A 19,942-nucleotide genomic window follows, 5' to 3' on the forward strand; every position below is an offset into this window, starting at 1 on the left:
TATAATGAAAAAAATGGCCAATACACATTTGGAAAGGGTGCGTAACCACGCCCCATTATCATTGACCACGCCCATTTGCCCACAGCCCCGCCCCCTTTCAAATTGTGTACCGATTTCTGTCCATGAAATGTTGGAGGGTATGGTACTGTCGACCTTATGCTGGGTACACACCAAAATGATTTTGGCACAATCCCATCAATCTGGATCCAATTCAGATTGATTGGATGCAGATTTGGTCAAAATCGTTTGGTTGGATCTGAATTGGATCTGAATCCGATCCTACCTGCTGCAGGTAGGATCTGTAAAAGATCCATTCATCTGAATACAGAGGGGATCGGATTGTATGCAAATCGTATACAAATCGTATGTAAATTGTATGCAAATCGTATGATCTGATTTGCATCCAATCCAAATCGTTTTGGTGTGTACCCAGCATAAAACTTGTAGACCAAGCGATCCATACCCGTACTAAGGGCCTGATTCAGACCTGCTCACTAGGCTGTGTATATTCATAGCCCCGTGCGCAGGTTAACGATGCTAGCAGGAAACCAAAAGAGACATACAAATCTACTTGAGCCTCATAGTACTACACACATACTACATGCATAGTACATAACATATGAAGTCAATAGAACACACACAGCATACCTTAATTAATAGAACACATTCTAATCTACGTACATACAAAAAAAATCACTATTACTGAACATTAGGCAAATAGATAGTTGTTCTGCTTGTAGCTGCAGTGCCACCTGGTGGTATGCTAGTATATCACACTCTGAAATCGTGCAGGAAACTGGGCTCGAAAAAGTAATGTGTCCGTCATGATATACCTCCGCGGGAAACTAGCTCCAGAATTATTAGTTCCATGATCCATTTGTCATATTGTGAGCTGGAACTGGAAGCCGGAAGGGAGTGAGGTGAGTGTGTGTGGGGGGGAGTCAGCTACTGCCGGGTCGTACTGGTAGTGTACTGGAGAGTAACTATTAGAGACTCCTCCAATGTTATCAAACACAATCATATCCTACAGTATCTAGCACATCACTATATAACAATCATAGGTAACAATAATAAAATAGGTAACAAGAAATATATACATTTAATAAATCCTATATTAAAAAAGACTAACACTGATCCTCACCTCTATGGGGTGAATTCAAGTGTTGTGCAAGCCGGTGGTTAGTAGATGGTGCCCTCAACTATTCAAGTTTTGCTCTGTTTGCACATGCGCAGCCACCATCACTGCCATTACGGTTCTGTTGTTCTGTTATTTATACGGACTGTTAGCTACTAGCATACTTGCCTACTTTTCGATGCTGATCGACACTTCAGAGGGGTGCAATTCGGGAGGGGTGGTGCTAAAATAACATACCTCCCAACTGTCCCGCTTTCTGTGGGAGCGTCCTGCGTCCCGCAGTGTGGGGGGTCAATTGGGACCCCTGTCACCTGTGAATAGATGCCGCGCACAGCATCTACTCATGCCCACACAGCGGCGAAAATGGGAGCGTGGTGTCGTGGGTACAGGTCTCAAAATATTCAATACCTTTGGTGCGCGACAGCATCCTTCCTCGTACCTCCTCAATGATGGGAGGTATGATAATGTGTGGGAGACTGGGGAGGATGCTGGATACTAGCCCACCTTCCCTATTTTCATGAGCCTACTGGAAGGGTAGGTAAGTATGCTAATAGCAGTGGCGGACCTACATTTTTGGGACTCTGATGTTTAAACTGTTATGGGGGTCCCTGTGCAATTAGCAACACTAGGAAAGCATCCAACAAGGTCCCAATGTCTTTCTCTCACAGCACCCCCACCCCCTTCAATTACCTACCTCCAACCTCCTTTAGTAGTCACCTCTTAGGCAACCCCTTTTAATAATTACCTCACACAACCCCCACCTCTTTATTCCCCCCCCCCCATTATTAATTGCCTCCTTTACCCAGACTCCTTTTCACCTGTCATTGCTCCCATCCCCCTTCCTAAGACAGGCCTTCTCCAGCTCCGCCATTACTGGGAATGTCACAGAGAGAGGTTCTGCAGGCTGTGGGGAATCATTGTTTGAAACGTTTACACATTTCAAACTATTTGCAGAGCGTAAATCACAGAACTGAACCACAACTCCCAGCAGCTCCAGCTGTCCTAAGTGATGTCCTATTCTGTACTACAAGCCTGGATGTCATGGCGTTATTGGTGAACTATAACCATAAAGTAGATTTTTGATGTTAAAATGCACTAGTGAGCAGAGGGATAATTCTATCACTAAAATAACCTTATTTCAGGGTTGCCAACCCTCCCGGAATGGGCTGGAGGATCCCGAAAATTGGGTCCTCCTCCCGGCCCCCCGGAAAGGTGGGCAACCCTCCCGGATTCCTGGGGACCCCCACACCACCCCCTGATTGCGGCATCTTCCCCCATACCAGTTTAGATTTAAATGCGGCAATCCGCAGGTCGGGTGGTCTCAGAGGAGGGTTCAGAGCTAAAATGTCCACAATCGCGTCATTTTAGCCCCGCCCCCTCCACGGAGATCCGTGAATTGGATTTTTATGGGGCGGGGCTTAATGATGTAATGCTCAAGCCCCGCCCCCGAACTGCAGCTGTAAGTCTCCTCTCCGGGCTTCTCCCGGAGAGGAGACAGAAAAAGTCGGCAACCCTGCCTTATTTTAGTAACGCAAAATTAAAAAGCTGTGAAAATTAACTCATTAAAAAAAGTTGCTTTAGGGCTCGCTTCGGGATTCATTAATTTCATAGTAGATACCAGCATTCGTGGCTCTTTCGGGAGGTCACAGGGCTAAAATTACTAAAATCGTGTCAGGTAGTACCAACCCCTCAATGGAGAGCTGGAAATCCTGGCATTTACCGGAATAGGGGTGGGGCTTAATGACGACAAGCCTTGCTCCCGGAGAGGAGACATTTAAAAGTAGGCAAGTATGCCATAGGCTGGGATGCAGGATGGGTTGTGATGATATGTATAGGGATGGTATTTAGATAATTCCTCCAAAATATAACCAGCAGTAATATAAAAAGATACTAAAACTGGTAACAATAAACATAAGTACAGTCTAGTCCAGTCATGTGCAAACTTTGGCTCTCCAGTTGTTGAGAAACTACAAGTCCCAACATGCCTTGCAACAGTTTTGTTATTAGTAAAACTATGGCAAGGCACGCTGGGATGTGTAGTTTCACAACAGCTGGAGGGCCACAGTTTGGCCATGCCTGTTCTAGACAGCGTATAAACTGACATAGCTACGCAAAGGGTGCAGTGAGCAGAAGATGATAACGTTCAGAGGGCCCTGCTCGCACGATTATACAATCTACAGTATATATAAATGTAAAATATTAAGGTGTATTGTAAAGCAGAAATTATATTATCGGGGTTTGTAATCTGTTTTGGGTATATGATAGAATGTGAGGTAGAATGTCAGAAAGCTAAAACATTCATTTCTTTACAGTCGGAACAGCTAAACTTTGGAACTCTCTTCCTGGAGAAGTGGTGTCGGCAGACACTATAAATACGTTTAAAATAAGGTTGGATAAACATTTATTTGTTAAAAACATCCACGGGTACAAATAAGTAATATAATCTGTCTTTAAAATATCGGAACATACTATACAACAAGGGATAAGCTACTATAAACATAGGTTGAACTAGATGGACGCAAGTCTTTATTCAGCCTCACCTACGATGTAACTATGTAACACAGTACTGAACACAGAAGAATTCATGGACATTTATGGTATTTTTATTTATATCCTTTTATGTGTCTCCTGCAGATCCCTGTCAATGCAGTGAATGGAATGGAAGACGGTGTCGCTCGGCTGTGTGGCTCCGATGCATCAGACCCGTTGCCTGTCTGGGTTAACGGACATGTCGGGGTTTGCTTCAACCAGCTGATTTTGAGTTTGGTTCCTCATGTTATTCTGGCAGTAATCAGTGCGTGCTATGCTGGTTCTTACAGGTGAGCTCCGTGTATCTGTAATATATACGGGGCCCTCGTGTTCGTGTACACAGGGTATCTCCGGACATACGTGTGATCTCTTGTGCTCTCCGGACATACATGTGATCTCTTGGGTTCTCCGGACATACATGTGATCTCTTGGGTTCTCCGGACATGCATGTGATCTCTTGGGTTCTCCGGACATACGTGTGATCTCTTGTGCTCTTCGGACATACATGTGATCTCTTGTGCTCTCCGGACATACATGTGATCTCTTGTGCTCTCCGGACATACATGTGATCTCTTGGGTTCTCCGGACATGCATGTGATCTCTTGTGCTCTCCGGACATACATGTGATCTCTTGTGCTCTCCGGACATACATGTGATCTCTTGTGCTCTCCGGACATACATGTGATCTCTTGGGTTCTCCGGACATGCATGTGATCTCTTGGGTTCTCCGGACATGCATGTGATCTCTTGTGCTCTCCAGACATACATGTGATCTCTTGTGCTCTCCGGACATGCATGTGATCTCTTGGGTTCTCCGGACATGCATGTGATCTCTTGTGCTCTCCGGACATGCATGTGATCTCTTGGGTTCTCCGGACATGCATGTGATCTCTTGGGTTCTCCGGACATGCATGTGATCTCTTGTGCTCTCCGGACATGCATGTGATCTCTTGGGTTCTCCGGACATGCATGTGATCTCTTGCTTTCTCCGGACATGCATGTGACCTCTTGTGCTCTCCGGACATGCATGTGATCTCTTGTGCTCTCCGGACATACACGGGGCCTCTTGCATTATGCGTATAAGAGGGTCAAGGAGATAACACTCTGGATAGGTGCTGGATTCATAGATGCATGTGGGTACACACAGGGTCCTCTGACGTTCTCCAGTCACACACTATGGGCCGTATTCAATGCGGCTGGCGAGGGTGTTAAACGTTGCGGATCACTGAAAACAAGTGACCCTCGCCGTTTAACCCCCGCGCAGGCCGCTTACTGTGTTCAGTGTTCCCGGAGGAACCCTCTCTGTCAGAGGACAGCGAGGATTCCTACAAACAGCGAGGCTCGCGGTTAAGTCAGGGAGCCCACTGCATTTAGCTGCGAGCCTCGCTGTGTTAGCGGCTGCACACGCCATTTCCCCATCGCTGGAAATGGTGTGTGCAGGGGCGTCAGTTGACCGTGCAAGCTGTGACAGCGAGCAATCAGCACTGCTCGCTGTCACAGCACACAAAAGTCATTGAATTACACCCCTAAGCCTCTGACGTTCTCCAGTCTCACACCGGGCCCTCACATTCTCCAGCCACACACAGGGCCCTCACGTTCTCCAGTCTCACACCGGGCCCCTGATGTCCGTTAGCCACACACAAGCCCTCACGTTCTCCAGCCACACACCAGGCCTGACGTTCTCCAGCCACACACCGGGCCTTCACGTTCTCCAGCCACACACCGGGCCTTCACGTTCTCCAGCCACACACCGGGCCTTCACGTTCTCCAGCCACACACCGGGCCTTCACGTTCTCCAGCCACACACCGGGCCTTCACGTTCTCCAGCCACTCACCAGGCCCTCACTTTCTCCAGCCACACACCAGGCCTTCACGTTCTCCAGCCACACACCAGGCCCTCCTGTTCTCCAGCCACACTCCAGGCCCTCACGTTCTCCAGCCACACACCAGGCCCTCACATTCTCCAGCCACACACCAGGTCCTCCTGTTCTCCAGCCACACACCAGGCCCTCACGTTCTCCAGCCACACACCAGGCCCTCACGTTCTCCAGCCACACACCAGGCCCTCACGTTCTCCAGCCACACACCAGGCCCTCACGTTCTCCAGCCACACACCAGGCCCTCACATTCTCCAGCCACACACCAGGCCCTCACGTTCTCCAGCCACACACCAGGCCCTCACGTTCTCCAGCCAGACACCAGGCCCTCACGTTCTCCAGCCAGACACCAGGCCCTCACGTTCTCCAGCCAGACACCAGGCCCTCACGTTCTCCAGCCAGACACCAGGCCCTCACGTTCTCCAGCCAGACACCAGGCCCTCACGTTCTCCAGCCAGACACCAGGCCCTCACGTTCTCCAGCCACACACCAGGCCCTCACGTTCTCCAGCCACACACTAGGCCTCTCACCTTCTAGCAAATACTGACCTTCTCACATCTTCCAATCACATTGCCTGTATCTCGCAGGTTATATCATGAACCCCCAGATCTCAGACGCTATATCAACAAGGTTGCAGCTTTCCCCAATCAGATGAATGAGACATAGAGTGGCTTCAGATAAATCCACTTATACAGTATACTTTTATAAATGAAAAACTATTCTCAAGGGTTCAGAGGTGGACGCTGTATACCAGCAAGGTCAGAAAGTGACGACAAGGATTTGGAGTCAGTTTATTGTGTGTACTATAGGAATCGCAGAGCTGCTTATGTGTAGAACTATCCATAATATATATCATTTATTTCTTATATAGCAATGTGTGTTTATTGTACTATAAATAATGTATATAACTGGAAATGTAGAAATGTCAAAACTGAAGTTGGGGAAAACCAGATAAATGTCTATGGAAGGCGTCACTGAAACAAAGGGCCTGATTCGGACCCACTCGCTAGGAGGTGTACCCTCACTGGCTAGCGAGCGGGTAAGCACCGCCCCAATGAACACCCGGCGAGTGTGATACTCGCCGAATGCGTTCGCACAGGTGGTCTGCACATGCATAAATATGCTTATGCGGTATACGGTCGTATTATCGACCACACTTAGCTTGACACCGTTAGGTCGACAGGGTTCTAGGTCGCCATGGTTGAAGGTCGACATGGTTTTTTTCACAGTTTTTCGAGCCGACATGTGCCGACAGGCGGTATTTCATGCCCTACCATCCACTAGAGCGTGGCGGGAGAATAAAATAGTGTGCCCAAAGCATTCCGAGCGAAGCGAGGAGCTGCGGTTGACTTCCAACTGTGTCAATGTCGACTGTGTCGACATTCGGGTAAAAAAAAACACAGTTAAAAAACCCATGTCGACCTCGCAACCTGTCGACCTAAACCCATGTCGACCTTGTCCCATGTCGACCTAGACACCTGTCGACCTAAAACCCTGTCAACCTAGTTGCATGTCAACCTAACTATGTCAACCTAATGACTGTCGACCTAAGTGTGGTCGATAAAACGATCCACACCCACTTATGCACAGACCCGCCACCAACGGAGTGTGTCTAAATTTGGACCCGCGGAACGGATCTGAATCGGCCCTAGCAGAATGGTAGATATCACAGATGGAGAATGTTGGATGTGGTCAGCAGCCGAGCTAGAGAAGGCGAAAGGAAAATATCCTTCGCTTACAAGGGTGGACGGAAAATGGTCTTTCCCAGAAAAGTAGAAGGCGGATCAGACAGGAAGGAGGCGGAATGGAGTAATAAAACCTCCATGCAAATAATTATGATGGTGATTGTTTATATTCCTATTGGTAACTAATTGTCTGGCTTCATTCTAGATACTGTATTTCCAACTCCCCGAGTCGGGCCTGGCAGTGCCGGATCTTCATTTCCTTCCTCCTCACCGCTTTGTGTATTGCCGACACAGTCCTGGGAGCCGTTTTTCCTCGTCGGGTTCCCTCCGCGTTGGAAGTGCTATCAGGCGGAGTGTCCTGCTTCTCTTGGCTGACTCATTTTTTGGCTCTCCTCAACCTCAGACAGACAGTCTGCAGCCGTTCACGGGGCCCCCTGACTGTGCTGATACCAGTTCTTCTCGTGGTCCCCTCTCTGGTGATCACAGGGGTGTGGTTGTGTGAAGAGGGGGCTGTGACCTCACCTTTGAACTCGTTGCTTGTTTCTCAATTCTCCCTCTTATGCCTTCGCCTCTGTTGTATTGTAGTATATTTAGGGGCCGTTCTTATCCCACCTCCACACACCAGGTCGCCTATAATTGTGTCCATCAATGATGATGATGACGATGAACGTTCACCTTTGTTCTCCTCGCTCCACTCAGCCAATGGTGGGGAGACAGTTGAAGATGGAGAGAGTTGGTTATCACGGTTCTTCTACCTTTGGATGGATCCCCTTATGCAGAAAGGAGCAAGCGGAGGACTAAAGAAACCCCAGGATGTATGCTTCTTGCCTCATCATCTACGCACTGAGAGGATTCGCCAGGAATTCATGTCCAGATCCGTCCCTGAAGGTTTGCGGATCTTACCAGTCCTACATGCCACCTATGGAGTTCACTATTATTCACTAGGTCTTCTGAAACTCATGTCGACCCTCCTGGGTTTTATGGGTCCTTTGCTGCTAAACCTTCTAGTTAATTTCATGGAGTCCAGGCAGGAGCCCCTTAGTTGGGGTGTGCTGTACACCATGGGTCTGTTTGCGAGCGGGTTTCTGAGCGCTCTTCTGCAGAATCAGTTCACGCACCAGATTAACAAGCTAATGTTGTCGGTCAGAGCGTGTGTGCTAACCAGCGTCTATCGCAAGACCCTACGCGGGGAGGGGACTGGCCTGGCTGGGTTCTCCCCAGGGGAAGTGGTGAACTTCATGAGCACCGATGCAGATCGAATATCAAACTTCGGCCGCAGTTTCCATGAGCTCTGGGGTCTTCCTCTCCAGTTCTCCATCACACTCTACCTCTTATACCAACAAGTGGGCATCGCCTTCCTAGGGGGGCTTGGCCTCGCCTTCTTGTTGGTACCATTGAACAAAGTGATTGCCACCCGCATTATGAAGAACAACAAAGACATGCTGGAGCATAAGGATGCCCGTGTCAAGGTACTGAGTGGTTTACTAGTCTGACTGTGGGGACACCGGGACTGTCTGTGGTACATGTGTGCTGAGAGTGAGGGGACACCGGGACTGTCTGTGGTACATGTGTCCTGAGAGTGAGGGGACACCAGGACTGTCTGTGGTACATGTGTCCTGAGAGTGAGGGGACACCGGGACTGTCTGTGGTACATGTGTCCTGAGAGTGAGGGGACACCGGGACTGTCTGTGGTAGATGTGTGCTGAGAGTGAGGGGACCCCGGGACTGTCTGTATTACACGTGTCCTGAGAGTGAGGGGACACCGGGACTGTCTGTATTACATGTGTGCTGAGAGTGAGGGGACACCGGGACTGTCTGTATTACACGTGTCCTGAGAGTGAGGGGACACCGGGACTGTCTGTATTACATGTGTGCTGAGAGTGAGGGGACACCGGGACTGTCTGTATTACACGTGTGCTGAGAGTGAGGGGACACCGGGACTGTCTGTATTACACGTGTGCTGAGAGTGAGGGGACACCGGGACTGTCTGTATTACATGTGTCCCGAGAGTGAGGGGACACAGGGACTGTCTGTATTACACGTGTCCTGAGAGTGAGGGGACGCCGGGACTGTCTGTATTACACGTGTCCTGAGAGTGAGGGGACACCGGGACTGTCTGTGGTAGATGTGTGCTGAGAGTGAGGGGACACCGGGACTGTCTGTATTACATGTGTCCTGAGAGTGAGGGGACCCCGGGACTGTCTGTATTACACGTGTCCTGAGAGTGAGGGGACACCGGGACTGTCTGTGGTAGATGTGTGCTGAGAGTGAGGGGACACCGGGACTGTCTGTATTACATGTGTGCTGATAGTGAGGGGACACCGGGACTGTCTGTATTACACGTGTCCTGAGAGTGAGGGGACACCGGGACTGTCTGTATTACACGTGTCCTGAGAGTGAGGGGACGCCGGGACTGTCTGTATTACACGTGTCCTGAGAGTGAGGGGACGCCGGGACTGTCTGTATTACATGTGTGCTGAGAGTGAGGGGACACCGGGACTGTCTGTATTATATGTGTCCTGAGAGTGAGGGGACACCGGGACTGTCTGTATTACACGTGTCCTGAGAGTGAGGGGACACCGGGACTGTCTGTGGTAGATGTGTGCTGAGAGTGAGGGGACACCGGGACTGTCTGTATTACATGTGTGCTGATAGTGAGGGGACACCGGGACTGTCTGTATTACACGTGTCCTGAGAGTGAGGGGACACCGGGACTGTCTGTATTACACGTGTCCTGAGAGTGAGGGGACGCCGGGACTGTCTGTATTACACGTGTCCTGAGAGTGAGGGGACGCCGGGACTGTCTGTATTACATGTGTGCTGAGAGTGAGGGGACACCGGGACTGTCTGTATTATATGTGTCCTGAGAGTGAGGGGACACCGGGACTGTCTGTATTACACGTGTCCTGAGAGTGAGGGGACACCGGGACTGTCTGTATTACACGTGTCCTGAGAGTGAGGGGACGCCGGGACTGTCTGTATTACACGTGTCCTGAGAGTGAGGGGACACCGGGACTGTCTGTATTACATGTGTCCTGAGAGTGAGGGGACACAGGGACTGTCTGTATTACACGTGTCCTGAGAGTGAGGGGACGCCGGGACTGTCTGTATTACACGTGTCCTGAGAGTGAGGGGACACCGGGACTGTCTGTATTACACGTGTCCTGAGAGTGAGGGGACGCCGGGACTGTCTGTATTACACGTGTCCCGAGAGTGAGGGGACACCGGGACTGTCTGTATTACATGTGTCCTGAGAGTGAGGGGACACAGGGACTGTCTGTATTACACGTGTCCTGAGAGTGAGGGGACGCCGGGACTGTCTGTATTACACGTGTCCTGAGAGTGAGGGGACACCGGGACTGTCTGTATTACATGTGTCCTGAGAGTGAGGGGACACAGGGACTGTCTGTATTACACGTGTCCTGAGAGTGAGGGGACGCCGGGACTGTCTGTATTACACGTGTCCTGAGAGTGAGGGGACGCCGGGACTGTCTGTATTACATGTGTCCTGAGAGTGAGGGGACACAGGGACTGTCTGTATTACACGTGTCCTGAGAGTGAGGGGACACCGGGACTGTCTGTATTACACGTGTCCTGAGAGTGAGGGGACGCCGGGACTGTCTGTATTACACGTGTCCTGAGAGTGAGGGGACACCGGGACTGTCTGTATTACATGTGTTCTGAGAGTGAGGGGACACAGGGACTGTCTGTATTACACGTGTCCTGAGAGTGAGGGGACGCCGGGACTGTCTGTATTACACGTGTCCTGAGAGTGAGGGGACACCGGGACTGTCTGTGGTAGATGTGTGCTGAGAGTGAGGGGACACCGGGACTGTCTGTATTACACGTGTCCTGAGAGTGAGGGGACACCGGGACTGTCTGTAGTACATGTGTCCTGAGAGTGAGGGGACACCGGGACTGTCTGTGGTAGATGTGTGCTGAGAGTGAGGGGACACCGGGACTGTCTGTATTACATGTGTGCTGAGAGTGAGGGGACACCGGGACTGTCTGTATTACACGTGTCCTGAGAGTGAGGGGACAACGGGACTGTCTGTATTACACGTGTCCTGAGAGTGAGGGGACACCGGGACTGTCTGTGGTAGATGTGTGCTGAGAGTGAGGGGACACCGGGACTGTCTGTATTACATGTGTGCTGAGAGTGAGGGGACACCGGGACTGTCTGTATTACACGTGTCCTGAGAGTGAGGGGACACCGGGACTGTCTGTAGTACATGTGTCCTGAGAGTGAGGGGACACCGGGACTGTCTGTGGTAGATGTGTGCTGAGAGTGAGGGGACACCGGGACTGTCTGTATTACATGTGTGCTGAGAGTGAGGGGACACCGGGACTGTCTGTATTACACGTGTCCTGAGAGTGAGGGGACAACGGGACTGTCTGTATTACATGTGTCCTGAGAGTGAGGGGACACCGGGACTGTCTGTATTACACGTGTCCTGAGAGTGAGGGGACACCGGGACTGTCTGTATTACACGTGTCCTGAGAGTGAGGGGACACCAGGACTGTCTGTATTACACGTGTCCTGAGAGTGAGGGGACACCGGGACTGTCTGTATTACACGTGTCCTGAGAGTGAGGGGACACCGGGACTGTCTGTATTACACGTGTCCTGAGAGTGAGGGGACACCGGGACTGTCTGTATTACACGTGTCCTGAGAGTGAGGGGACACCGGGACTGTCTGTATTACACGTGTCCTGAGAGTGAGGGGACACCGGGACTGTCTGTATTACACGTGTCCTGAGAGTGAGGGGACACCGGGACTGTCTGTATTACACGTGTCCTGAGAGTGAGGGGACACCGGGACTGTCTGTATTACACGTGTCCTGAGAGTGAGGGGACACCGGGACTGTCTGTATTACATGTGTCTTGAGAGTGAGGATACACCTGGACTGTCTGTATTACACGTGTCCTGAGAGTGAGGGGTTACTGGGACTGTCTGTATTACATGTGTCCCGAGAGTGAGGGGACGCCGGGACTGTCTATATTACACGTGTCCTGAGAGTGAGGGGACACCGGGACTGTCTGTATTACACGTGTCCTGAGAGTGAGGGGACGCCGGGACTGTCTGTATTACACGTTTCCTGAGAGTGAGGGGACACCTGGACTGTCTGTATTACATGTGTCCTGAGAGTGTGGGGACACCGGGACTGTCTGTATTACTCGTGTCCTGAGAGTGAGGGGACACTGGGACTGTCTGTATTACATGTGTCCTGAGAGTGAGGGGACACCGGGACTGTCTGTATTACATGTGTCCTGAGAGTGAGGGGATACCGGGACTGTCTGTATTACATGTTTCCTGAGAGTGAGGGGATACCGGGACTGTCTGTATTACATGTTTCCTGAGAGTGAGGGGACGCCGGGACTGTCTGTATTACACGTGTCCTGAGAGTGAGGGGACACCGGGACTGATCTTATCTCTCACACATTCTAGCTGATGATGTTCGGTCTGTCTCCTTCCGCAGCTAGTGTCTGATCTTATCTCTCACACAGTCTAGCTGATGATGTTCGGTCTGTCTTCTTCCCTAGCTGCTGACTGATCTTATCTCTCACACAGTCTAGCTGATGCTGTTCAGTCTGTCTCCCTCCCCAGCTGCTGACTGATCTTATCTCTCACACAGTCTAGCTGATGATGTTCGGTCTGTCTCCTTCCGCAGCTAGTGACTGAGCTTCTCTCTGGAATGCGGGTGGTGAAGTTCTACACCTGGGAAGAACACTTTGCCCGCCTGATAACCAGTCTGCGGGCGAAAGAGCTGCGCAGTCTTCGTGCCATAAAGCTTCTGGATGCCATCTGTGTGTTTCTATGGGGAGCGCTGCCGGTCCTCATATACATCATCACATTTGCCACCTATGTATTGCTGGGGCATCAGCTTACAGCAGCCAAGGTCAGTACAGACAAATCCATCTAACCCAACCACCCATACACATCTGAACGGTCCATAACCAGACTGGCAGTTACTATGGCGACCCAGTCCACCAGCTTACATTGTCCTCTCTAACCTCTGCTTTCCCTGTCCTAGGTGTTTACAGCCATGGCTCTGGTGGGAATGTTAATATTTCCACTGAATAACTTCCCTTGGGTGCTGAATGGAGTCTTAGAGGCCAAAGTGTCACTGGACCGAATCCAGAACTTTCTGGACCTGCCGGAGCAGGACATGCAACGCTATTACAGAACAGAGGGTGAGGACGGGGGGATGGGTCATTGGGTTGACCACTGATGATGGACGGACCTTAAGTCGACAAATGAAATAGATCGACAGGGTTGGAAGGTCGACACAAGAATTAGGTTGACAATGGCAAAGTCGACAGTGAAAAGGTTGACGAGTTTACATGCAATGTGGTTAATACATACCCTCCAACATGACCCATTCCATTAGGTACAAAGTTCTCTGTTCCTGGACTTCCCTGCCAGTGGCAGTTACAGAGGTTGGATTCCAGCACAGTCCAAAATTCAAAGAGGGGGGGGGGGGGTCACATCAACTGCCAGTGAGTCCAGGATAGTGATGTTTGGGGTGGCAGTAGGTGTGGCTCCCCTTTTTGAATATTGGACTGTGCTGCAAGCTCACATCTGTAACTGCAACTGGCAGGGAAGTCCGGGAACAGAGCATGTTGTACCTAATGGAATGGGCCATGTTGGAGGGTATGTTAATGTCCACAGCAATGGGAGACTTCTTTCCCCATCTGGAGACTTCCTCTTCTTCCGCCATACCGATATTACTTTCAAGTGGCCTCAACCAGTGTTCATCGTACCCCGGCCCCAGGGTTACACGTACCCCGCCTGTCTATACATTTAATATAAGGCACAGAGGCGGAACTACCATTGGTGCAGCAGGTGCATTACACCGGGGCCCCTGAAGACTAAGGGGCCCACTTCTGCCACCCACTGCTATGTTGCATATTGTGAACTTGGTTTGGAGTGGAAGAGGAGGGCCCAAAAATGTAGTTTTGCACCTGGGCCAACCACTCGTAAGTTCCGACACTGATAAGGCAGTGACATTTATCGCACCCAATTCCGCGTATTTTGTAATGTTAGGGAGCTGCGGTTGTATACATCGTTCTAGTCACTGTGAAGGACATTTATGGTTAAAAGATCTAGAGTAAATGCTGTATTATTGCAGAACTATGTACTTATACATTTGTTATATAGTGTCACTAATTAATGATCATTGTCCCCTGATCCAGCGCCATCTACAGATGGATCCTGTGTCATGGAATTGCGAGATGCTGTTTTTTCCTGGGGACCAGGGTCAGAGGTCAAAGACAGCGGAGAAAGATCCCGCTCCCTGCAGCTCTTCATTCAAAATCTCTCTGTGACTAAGGTGAGGAGGCGGCTGTTAGAGTGTGTACACACGGTTCGATGTTCTGTGCGATCCGATGTACGATTCGATGTTTTGTCCGATTTTTACTTTTCCCTTTTTTTTTTTTTTCTCTACTCCTTAAGATATGCCTTAAGATATGCTTAAGATTTTGACTTTTTACCATACAATTTGCTATGCAATTTCCTATTTGATTTACTATGCGAGTTCCTATGTGCCTTAAGATTTGCTTAAGATTTTGACTAAGCGATTTTGACTTAACAACAGGATAACTGACAGGGCCCTGGAAATCGTATAGCACATCGCATCTTAAGCATATCGCAAGGCACATACGATGCATGCGATATGCTTGCGATTTGTGCTAGATAGAGTGGGCAGCACACTCTATCTCCCCTCCGATCTCTCCTTAAACGGGAGCGTGCATCGGGTTAGGAAGCCCTTACAATGCATACAATCAGTATGCGATATGGCTTCCGATGTTGACGATATCGTCAACATCGGAAGCCATATCGAACCGTGTGTACACACTATTACTCTAGTCGTGTCATGTGACCACCTTGTTAATCTGCCAGCAAATGACCACATCCAGAGGAAGACATACTCTATACTATGACGTAATATGGCAGTTAAGAGCTGATTGGCTGGAGCTTTATCTCTTTCTGCTTGATGTCAGTCCGAGGCTTAGTAAATAAACCGTTGAAGTTTTGGTATTAGAGCATGCTAACAGGGCATACTGGGACATGTAGTTCGACAGCAGCTGGAAGGCTGCATGCTTAAACCCAATGTTCTATTGTGTCCTCTAGCTCCCTGTTTGGTCTGGACTTTGTGGGGGGTGTCTGAGTGCTAGATGACGCAGAGAAAGGGGCCACCAATTAGAGCAGATTTCCTTTTCAGGGTCCATGGGTCCCACAGGGGACATCGGGGGTTGTAGGTGGATCCAGGGGGTCCGAGGCACCAATCAGCGAAGCTTCTTAAGATTTCCCAGGATGCCCGGGCCCTCTCCCCTATAACCCCGCCTCCAGGCTCACACAGCTCAGTTTTTTGTTTGGTGCCTGCAGGAAGCAGACGCACCTTTTATCAGCAGGGATTACCTCACTGAGGTAATCCCATAAGAAGCTGCTATATTTTTTACTTTTATTTATTTTTACACTTTGAATCTGCCGCCTAAGCGGCTGAGCCGCTTTGCGGCTGAGGCTGCTCACCGCCGTCAATCATCTGACGGAGGCGCGAGCAGCCGCATCACTCCTGCCGGCGCCGACATTCCCCCACGACCTCGGTCAAGCGGGGTAGCCCGGCGGAGGGGAGACAGCGCCTAGCACCGCGGAATCTCCTCCAGGCAGCGTGGCCGGCGTCCAGGAGAAGGTAAGGCTCTCTTAGAGAGCACAAACCGCTGCCATGCTGCGCGCTGTGGGAGACAGCCGCAGCAGCTGGCGTGGACACTGGCCCTCGAGTCAGGGACTCCACTAGACCACCGGGGACCGGAGCGCAGGCCAGGATGTGGGGGACATCCATTTTACAAGGCTCCTTTTTACCTGGTGGGGGAAGACCAGCAAGGGGAGGTGGCGCGTAGCCTGCAGTCCCTCCCCCAGCTTTGGCGCCATTCTCCTCGGAGATAGCCGCTCAGTTAGCTGCATTAACCCTGTGCCCGCCCCCCCTTCTCTCAGACCAGCGCCATTCCCACAGGCACAGTAGTCTTCCAGAGAGAGGGCACAGTCTCCCCTGTGAAACCGTTCACTGACTAAGTGATTGCTTTCACAGACACCCTAAATCCCCCTTACTCCATTAGAGTTCAAGCGGTTGATACAGGGTGTGACAGCATTTATAGGCTGTAAAATGGCTGTATGTAAATGCTTGTGTATGTGACTGCAATGTGCTAGTTCTTTTACTTTCACTTTCTGTCAGTATTTCTGCACTGTCCACTGTATTTCTCTCATCTTCTGAGGAGGATGACAGAGGTTTAATCCTCTAGGGTCACATACACTCAGTGATATCACTCTAGGTTTTCCTCTGTGGTATATACCTATTGTGCACTGTAACCCCCCACTTTGGGTTTGTTTGCATTATATCCAAACGGGGGAACAACCAGACAGAGTTTACAAAGCTCCTGTCCTGCAAGAGCTGTGCTGCAGGCCTGTCTCACAGGATGTCTTCCAGGACGGGTTATGTGTTATTCACTTTATCCCCCCCCCCTGGCCAGTCCTCTGCCACGGTGGTTTCCCAAACCTCCCTGGGCAGCTGAACAACAGTTACTAGGCAACCTATTGGATTGCCTTTGACCCCCTGCTGCACCCTCTGTAGTCCAGCCCCCTCCACCTTGGTGGGAGGCCCTGTCTACCTCTGTGCAGATCTGGCAGCAGTTTTCGGTAGCTAGGCAACACCTGCTACCTGATGCTGCACTACCTAATAGGTTTCTGTTAACAATTGCTTTCTGTAGCACAGGTTGACACAGATCATAAGGGGAAAATAATGTTAATGCTGAGGATGTCATCAATATTCATAATGACAATATGATGATGCTATGCCTACAGCACTCCTGCTTCAAAGCAGGGACAACTGATGTGGCAGCTCTCACTCATGCAATCCGTGAGGTGTTAATGTCAGACTTGGTGAAGCCTGAACCTACTGCTAAAACCAGAGATGGTTTTTAATAAAAGCAGAACTAACCCTAATGCCCTCATTCAGACCACTTGATGGTAGTCAGGAGGGATTAAGGGGCTAATCAGGTTTGTGAACCACGACTAATCCCTTGGTTTATTCTAAGGTATCCTTCAATACTGTTGGTCACTTCAGGATTGATATTAAAAGACCCTACCAAGGTGTTTGAAACATTCCTTAAGGGCCATATCCCCATTCACTGGGAAGGACCTCTGTTGACATGGCTAAAGCCACTTTATACAGGTCCTAGAAGACTCCTCTGAGGATGCGAAGTTATGTGTACTTCACATTAAACAAGCAGCATTATATACATATATATATACATAGATATTTATATCTATATATACATAGGAGCTATATCAGAGGCTGACACTGTCGCTGCCCAGACATCCACCAGCTTCATTCAGGCCAGCCGTATCATTTGCCCAATACAGGGAAAGTGGACCTGGAGTCCTGGTAGACCTTGGAACTTTTACCTTTTTAAGGGTAAAAATTCATTTGGGGAAAGGCCTTAACAAGTTTGTGGCCTCTCTGACAGCTGCCAAAATGGCGTGTCTATCCACGGCTTTACCTCAAAAAGGAAAGCCTGAGATTAGTCCTATTCTAGGACCAATCAGGCCATTAAGGCAAGCCCAAGCATGGGCTGCTACAGGATCCTGCCAATCCCGGCAACCACCTGCATAACGGCCCCTCCACAGGGGGAACCCCAAGCGGGAGGCTGACTTCTCGTCTTCCTCACCTGCATCCATACCACACTGGATAAGACCTATCTCTTCCAATCCTGGAAAACAGTGTTAGACCTGGTTACTAAGTGGATCGGTGCCACATGGGAACACCAGGTGCTGTAGGAACACCAGTGACTATACATATAAAGGATGCCTGGGTAAAGGAAGTGGTGGCAAAGGGATAAGGTCTTTGCATGGGTCTACCTCACTATTCAGACTAAGCAGAACAATTATTAAAATAAAAAGGTCTGCTACGGTCTCGGGTCATCCCTCACCACTAGAGAAGACTCTGCTACTACTCGTCTTTGGTCCTGGTTCTAAAACGGAACTTACAGGCCAATTCTAAAACTGAAGTCTCTTTAAGGTGGTGCAGGGTTCAAAGTTTCGGATGGAAACTTTAAGGACAATAATCCTACCCATGGACCGGGGGATAAATAGTCACCCTGGGCATTCGGGACGCTTACTGGCATGTCCCAATTCTGCCAGCACACCAGAAACATTTCAGGTTTGCTTTTTAAAATAGCCATTTTCAATTCTAGCCCCAGGATTTTCACAAAACTCATGGCATTTATGGCTGAACATCTCCACTGTCTGGGTATCCGAGTCTTTCTATATATATAGACGACCTACTACTGGTGGCCAAGTCCCTATTATTGCTATCACCTATCTATAACAATCGGGACACTCCAACATCTCGGTTGGCTCCTCTCGCAATAAATGTGACATTTGGAGAGCTACCCTGGATACTCAGTCATGGAGGATGTCTCTTCTCATGGACAAGGACGATTCTCTGCATCACCAAATATGGGTGTTTTTGCAGAGTTCCAGATTCGTAAGCCACTGGGCGCAATGAAAATCTTGGGATTGCTGATGCCACTGTTTGAACATGGTGGAGTGGGCACAGTTTCATTTCTGCCCTCTCAACACCTCATTCTGGCAAAACGGATGGACAATATCAGGTCCACAAGTCAATGTCCCTTCTGGTTCTAAGAACGGACGATCCTCACTTACGACGCCACCCTTCGAGGCTGGGGGACATTAGCTTACTCCCGAGCCTTGCAGGGCGTGTGGACCAATCCAAAAACACGTCTCTCCATCAACGTGTTGGAGCTTCGGGCAACTTACAATGCCCTAATCCGCTCTCAGGACCTTCTTCAGAAGAACCCGGTCCTGATCAGAGCAGACAAGGCCACGGCTGTGGTGTACATACTTGACCAAGGAGACCCTCGCAGCACTGCTGCTCTCAAAGTAGTCTCTAGGATCTCTTCCTGGGCGAAACCTTGTCTTCTGGCTCTGTCTGCGATCTTCTTCCCAGCAGTTCTAAATTGGAAAACAGATCCCTAAATAGACTTCCATCGGGGGGAGTGGTCACTCCATCCAGAGTTGTTCGCCCTCCTCAAAGACCGATGGGACCTACCAGACGTGGACTTAATAGTGTCCAGACACAACAAAAGTGTCAACATTCGGGTCAGGGTACAGGGATCCTCAAGCTAGCTTCATGGATGCCCTAGCAGTTCCAAGGAATTATCATCTTCCGTATGCCTTCTCACCAAGATCCATGATTCCCAGGGTAATCAGGATATTCAAACAGGGAGGCGGGAATCTCGTTCTGATAGCTCCAGCCTGGCCACTCAGCACTGGTATGTGGACCTTCTACAAATGTCCTCCCAACCACCCTTCCTCTTAATTTTCGGGTGGTCTCATACTCGAGGACCTTGTCAGCGCCTGTCTTTGATAGCGTGGCGCTTGAAACTACTTTACTGTAAAGTTAAAGTTTTTCTTCTAAAAAGGTCATGATTCAGGCGTGCAAGCCAGCATCATTCAGAATTTATTACCAAATATGGCACACCTACTGTATGTGGTGTACGGCTAGGAAGTTTGATCCAAAGGTTTTCAAGGTGGCCAGAATTCTGGCATTCCTACAAAAGGGTCTGAACAAACAAACAGACAAAATGGTCTGAACATTGGAGTTAGACTGCCGTCTCTGATAATCCAAGTCTCACCC

The 19,942-nt window shown here is 49.8% G+C and overlaps 1 protein-coding gene across 3 annotated transcripts in view; it reads left to right on the forward strand.

Moving 5' to 3' along the window:
• Positions 1–796: 796 nt before the first annotated feature.
• ABCC10 (ATP binding cassette subfamily C member 10) overlaps positions 797–19,942 on the forward strand; it is a 53,322-nt gene continuing 34,176 nt past the window's right edge. Inside the window, exons 1-7 of one of the 3 annotated variants that reach the window (XM_083175351.1) lie at positions 797–920; positions 3,448–3,523; positions 3,770–3,954; positions 7,432–8,695; positions 12,899–13,126; positions 13,262–13,421; positions 14,424–14,560. In XM_083175351.1, coding sequence (XP_083031477.1) covers positions 3,794–3,954; positions 7,432–8,695; positions 12,899–13,126; positions 13,262–13,421; positions 14,424–14,560 — 1,950 coding nt within the window. In that variant the 5' untranslated portion in view covers positions 797–920; positions 3,448–3,523; positions 3,770–3,793. Of the gene's footprint in view, positions 921–2,126; positions 2,207–3,382; positions 3,524–3,769; positions 3,955–7,431; positions 8,696–12,898; positions 13,127–13,261; positions 13,422–14,423; positions 14,561–19,942 lie in introns of those variants that run through there. The other 2 variants (XM_083175349.1, XM_083175352.1) reach the window with 2 other exon arrangements.

The sequence above is a fragment of the Crinia signifera genome, chromosome 3, assembly GCF_055691185.1.
Source record: "Crinia signifera chromosome 3, ASM5569118v1, whole genome shotgun sequence".
Lineage (NCBI taxonomy): Eukaryota > Metazoa > Chordata > Amphibia > Anura > Myobatrachidae > Crinia > Crinia signifera.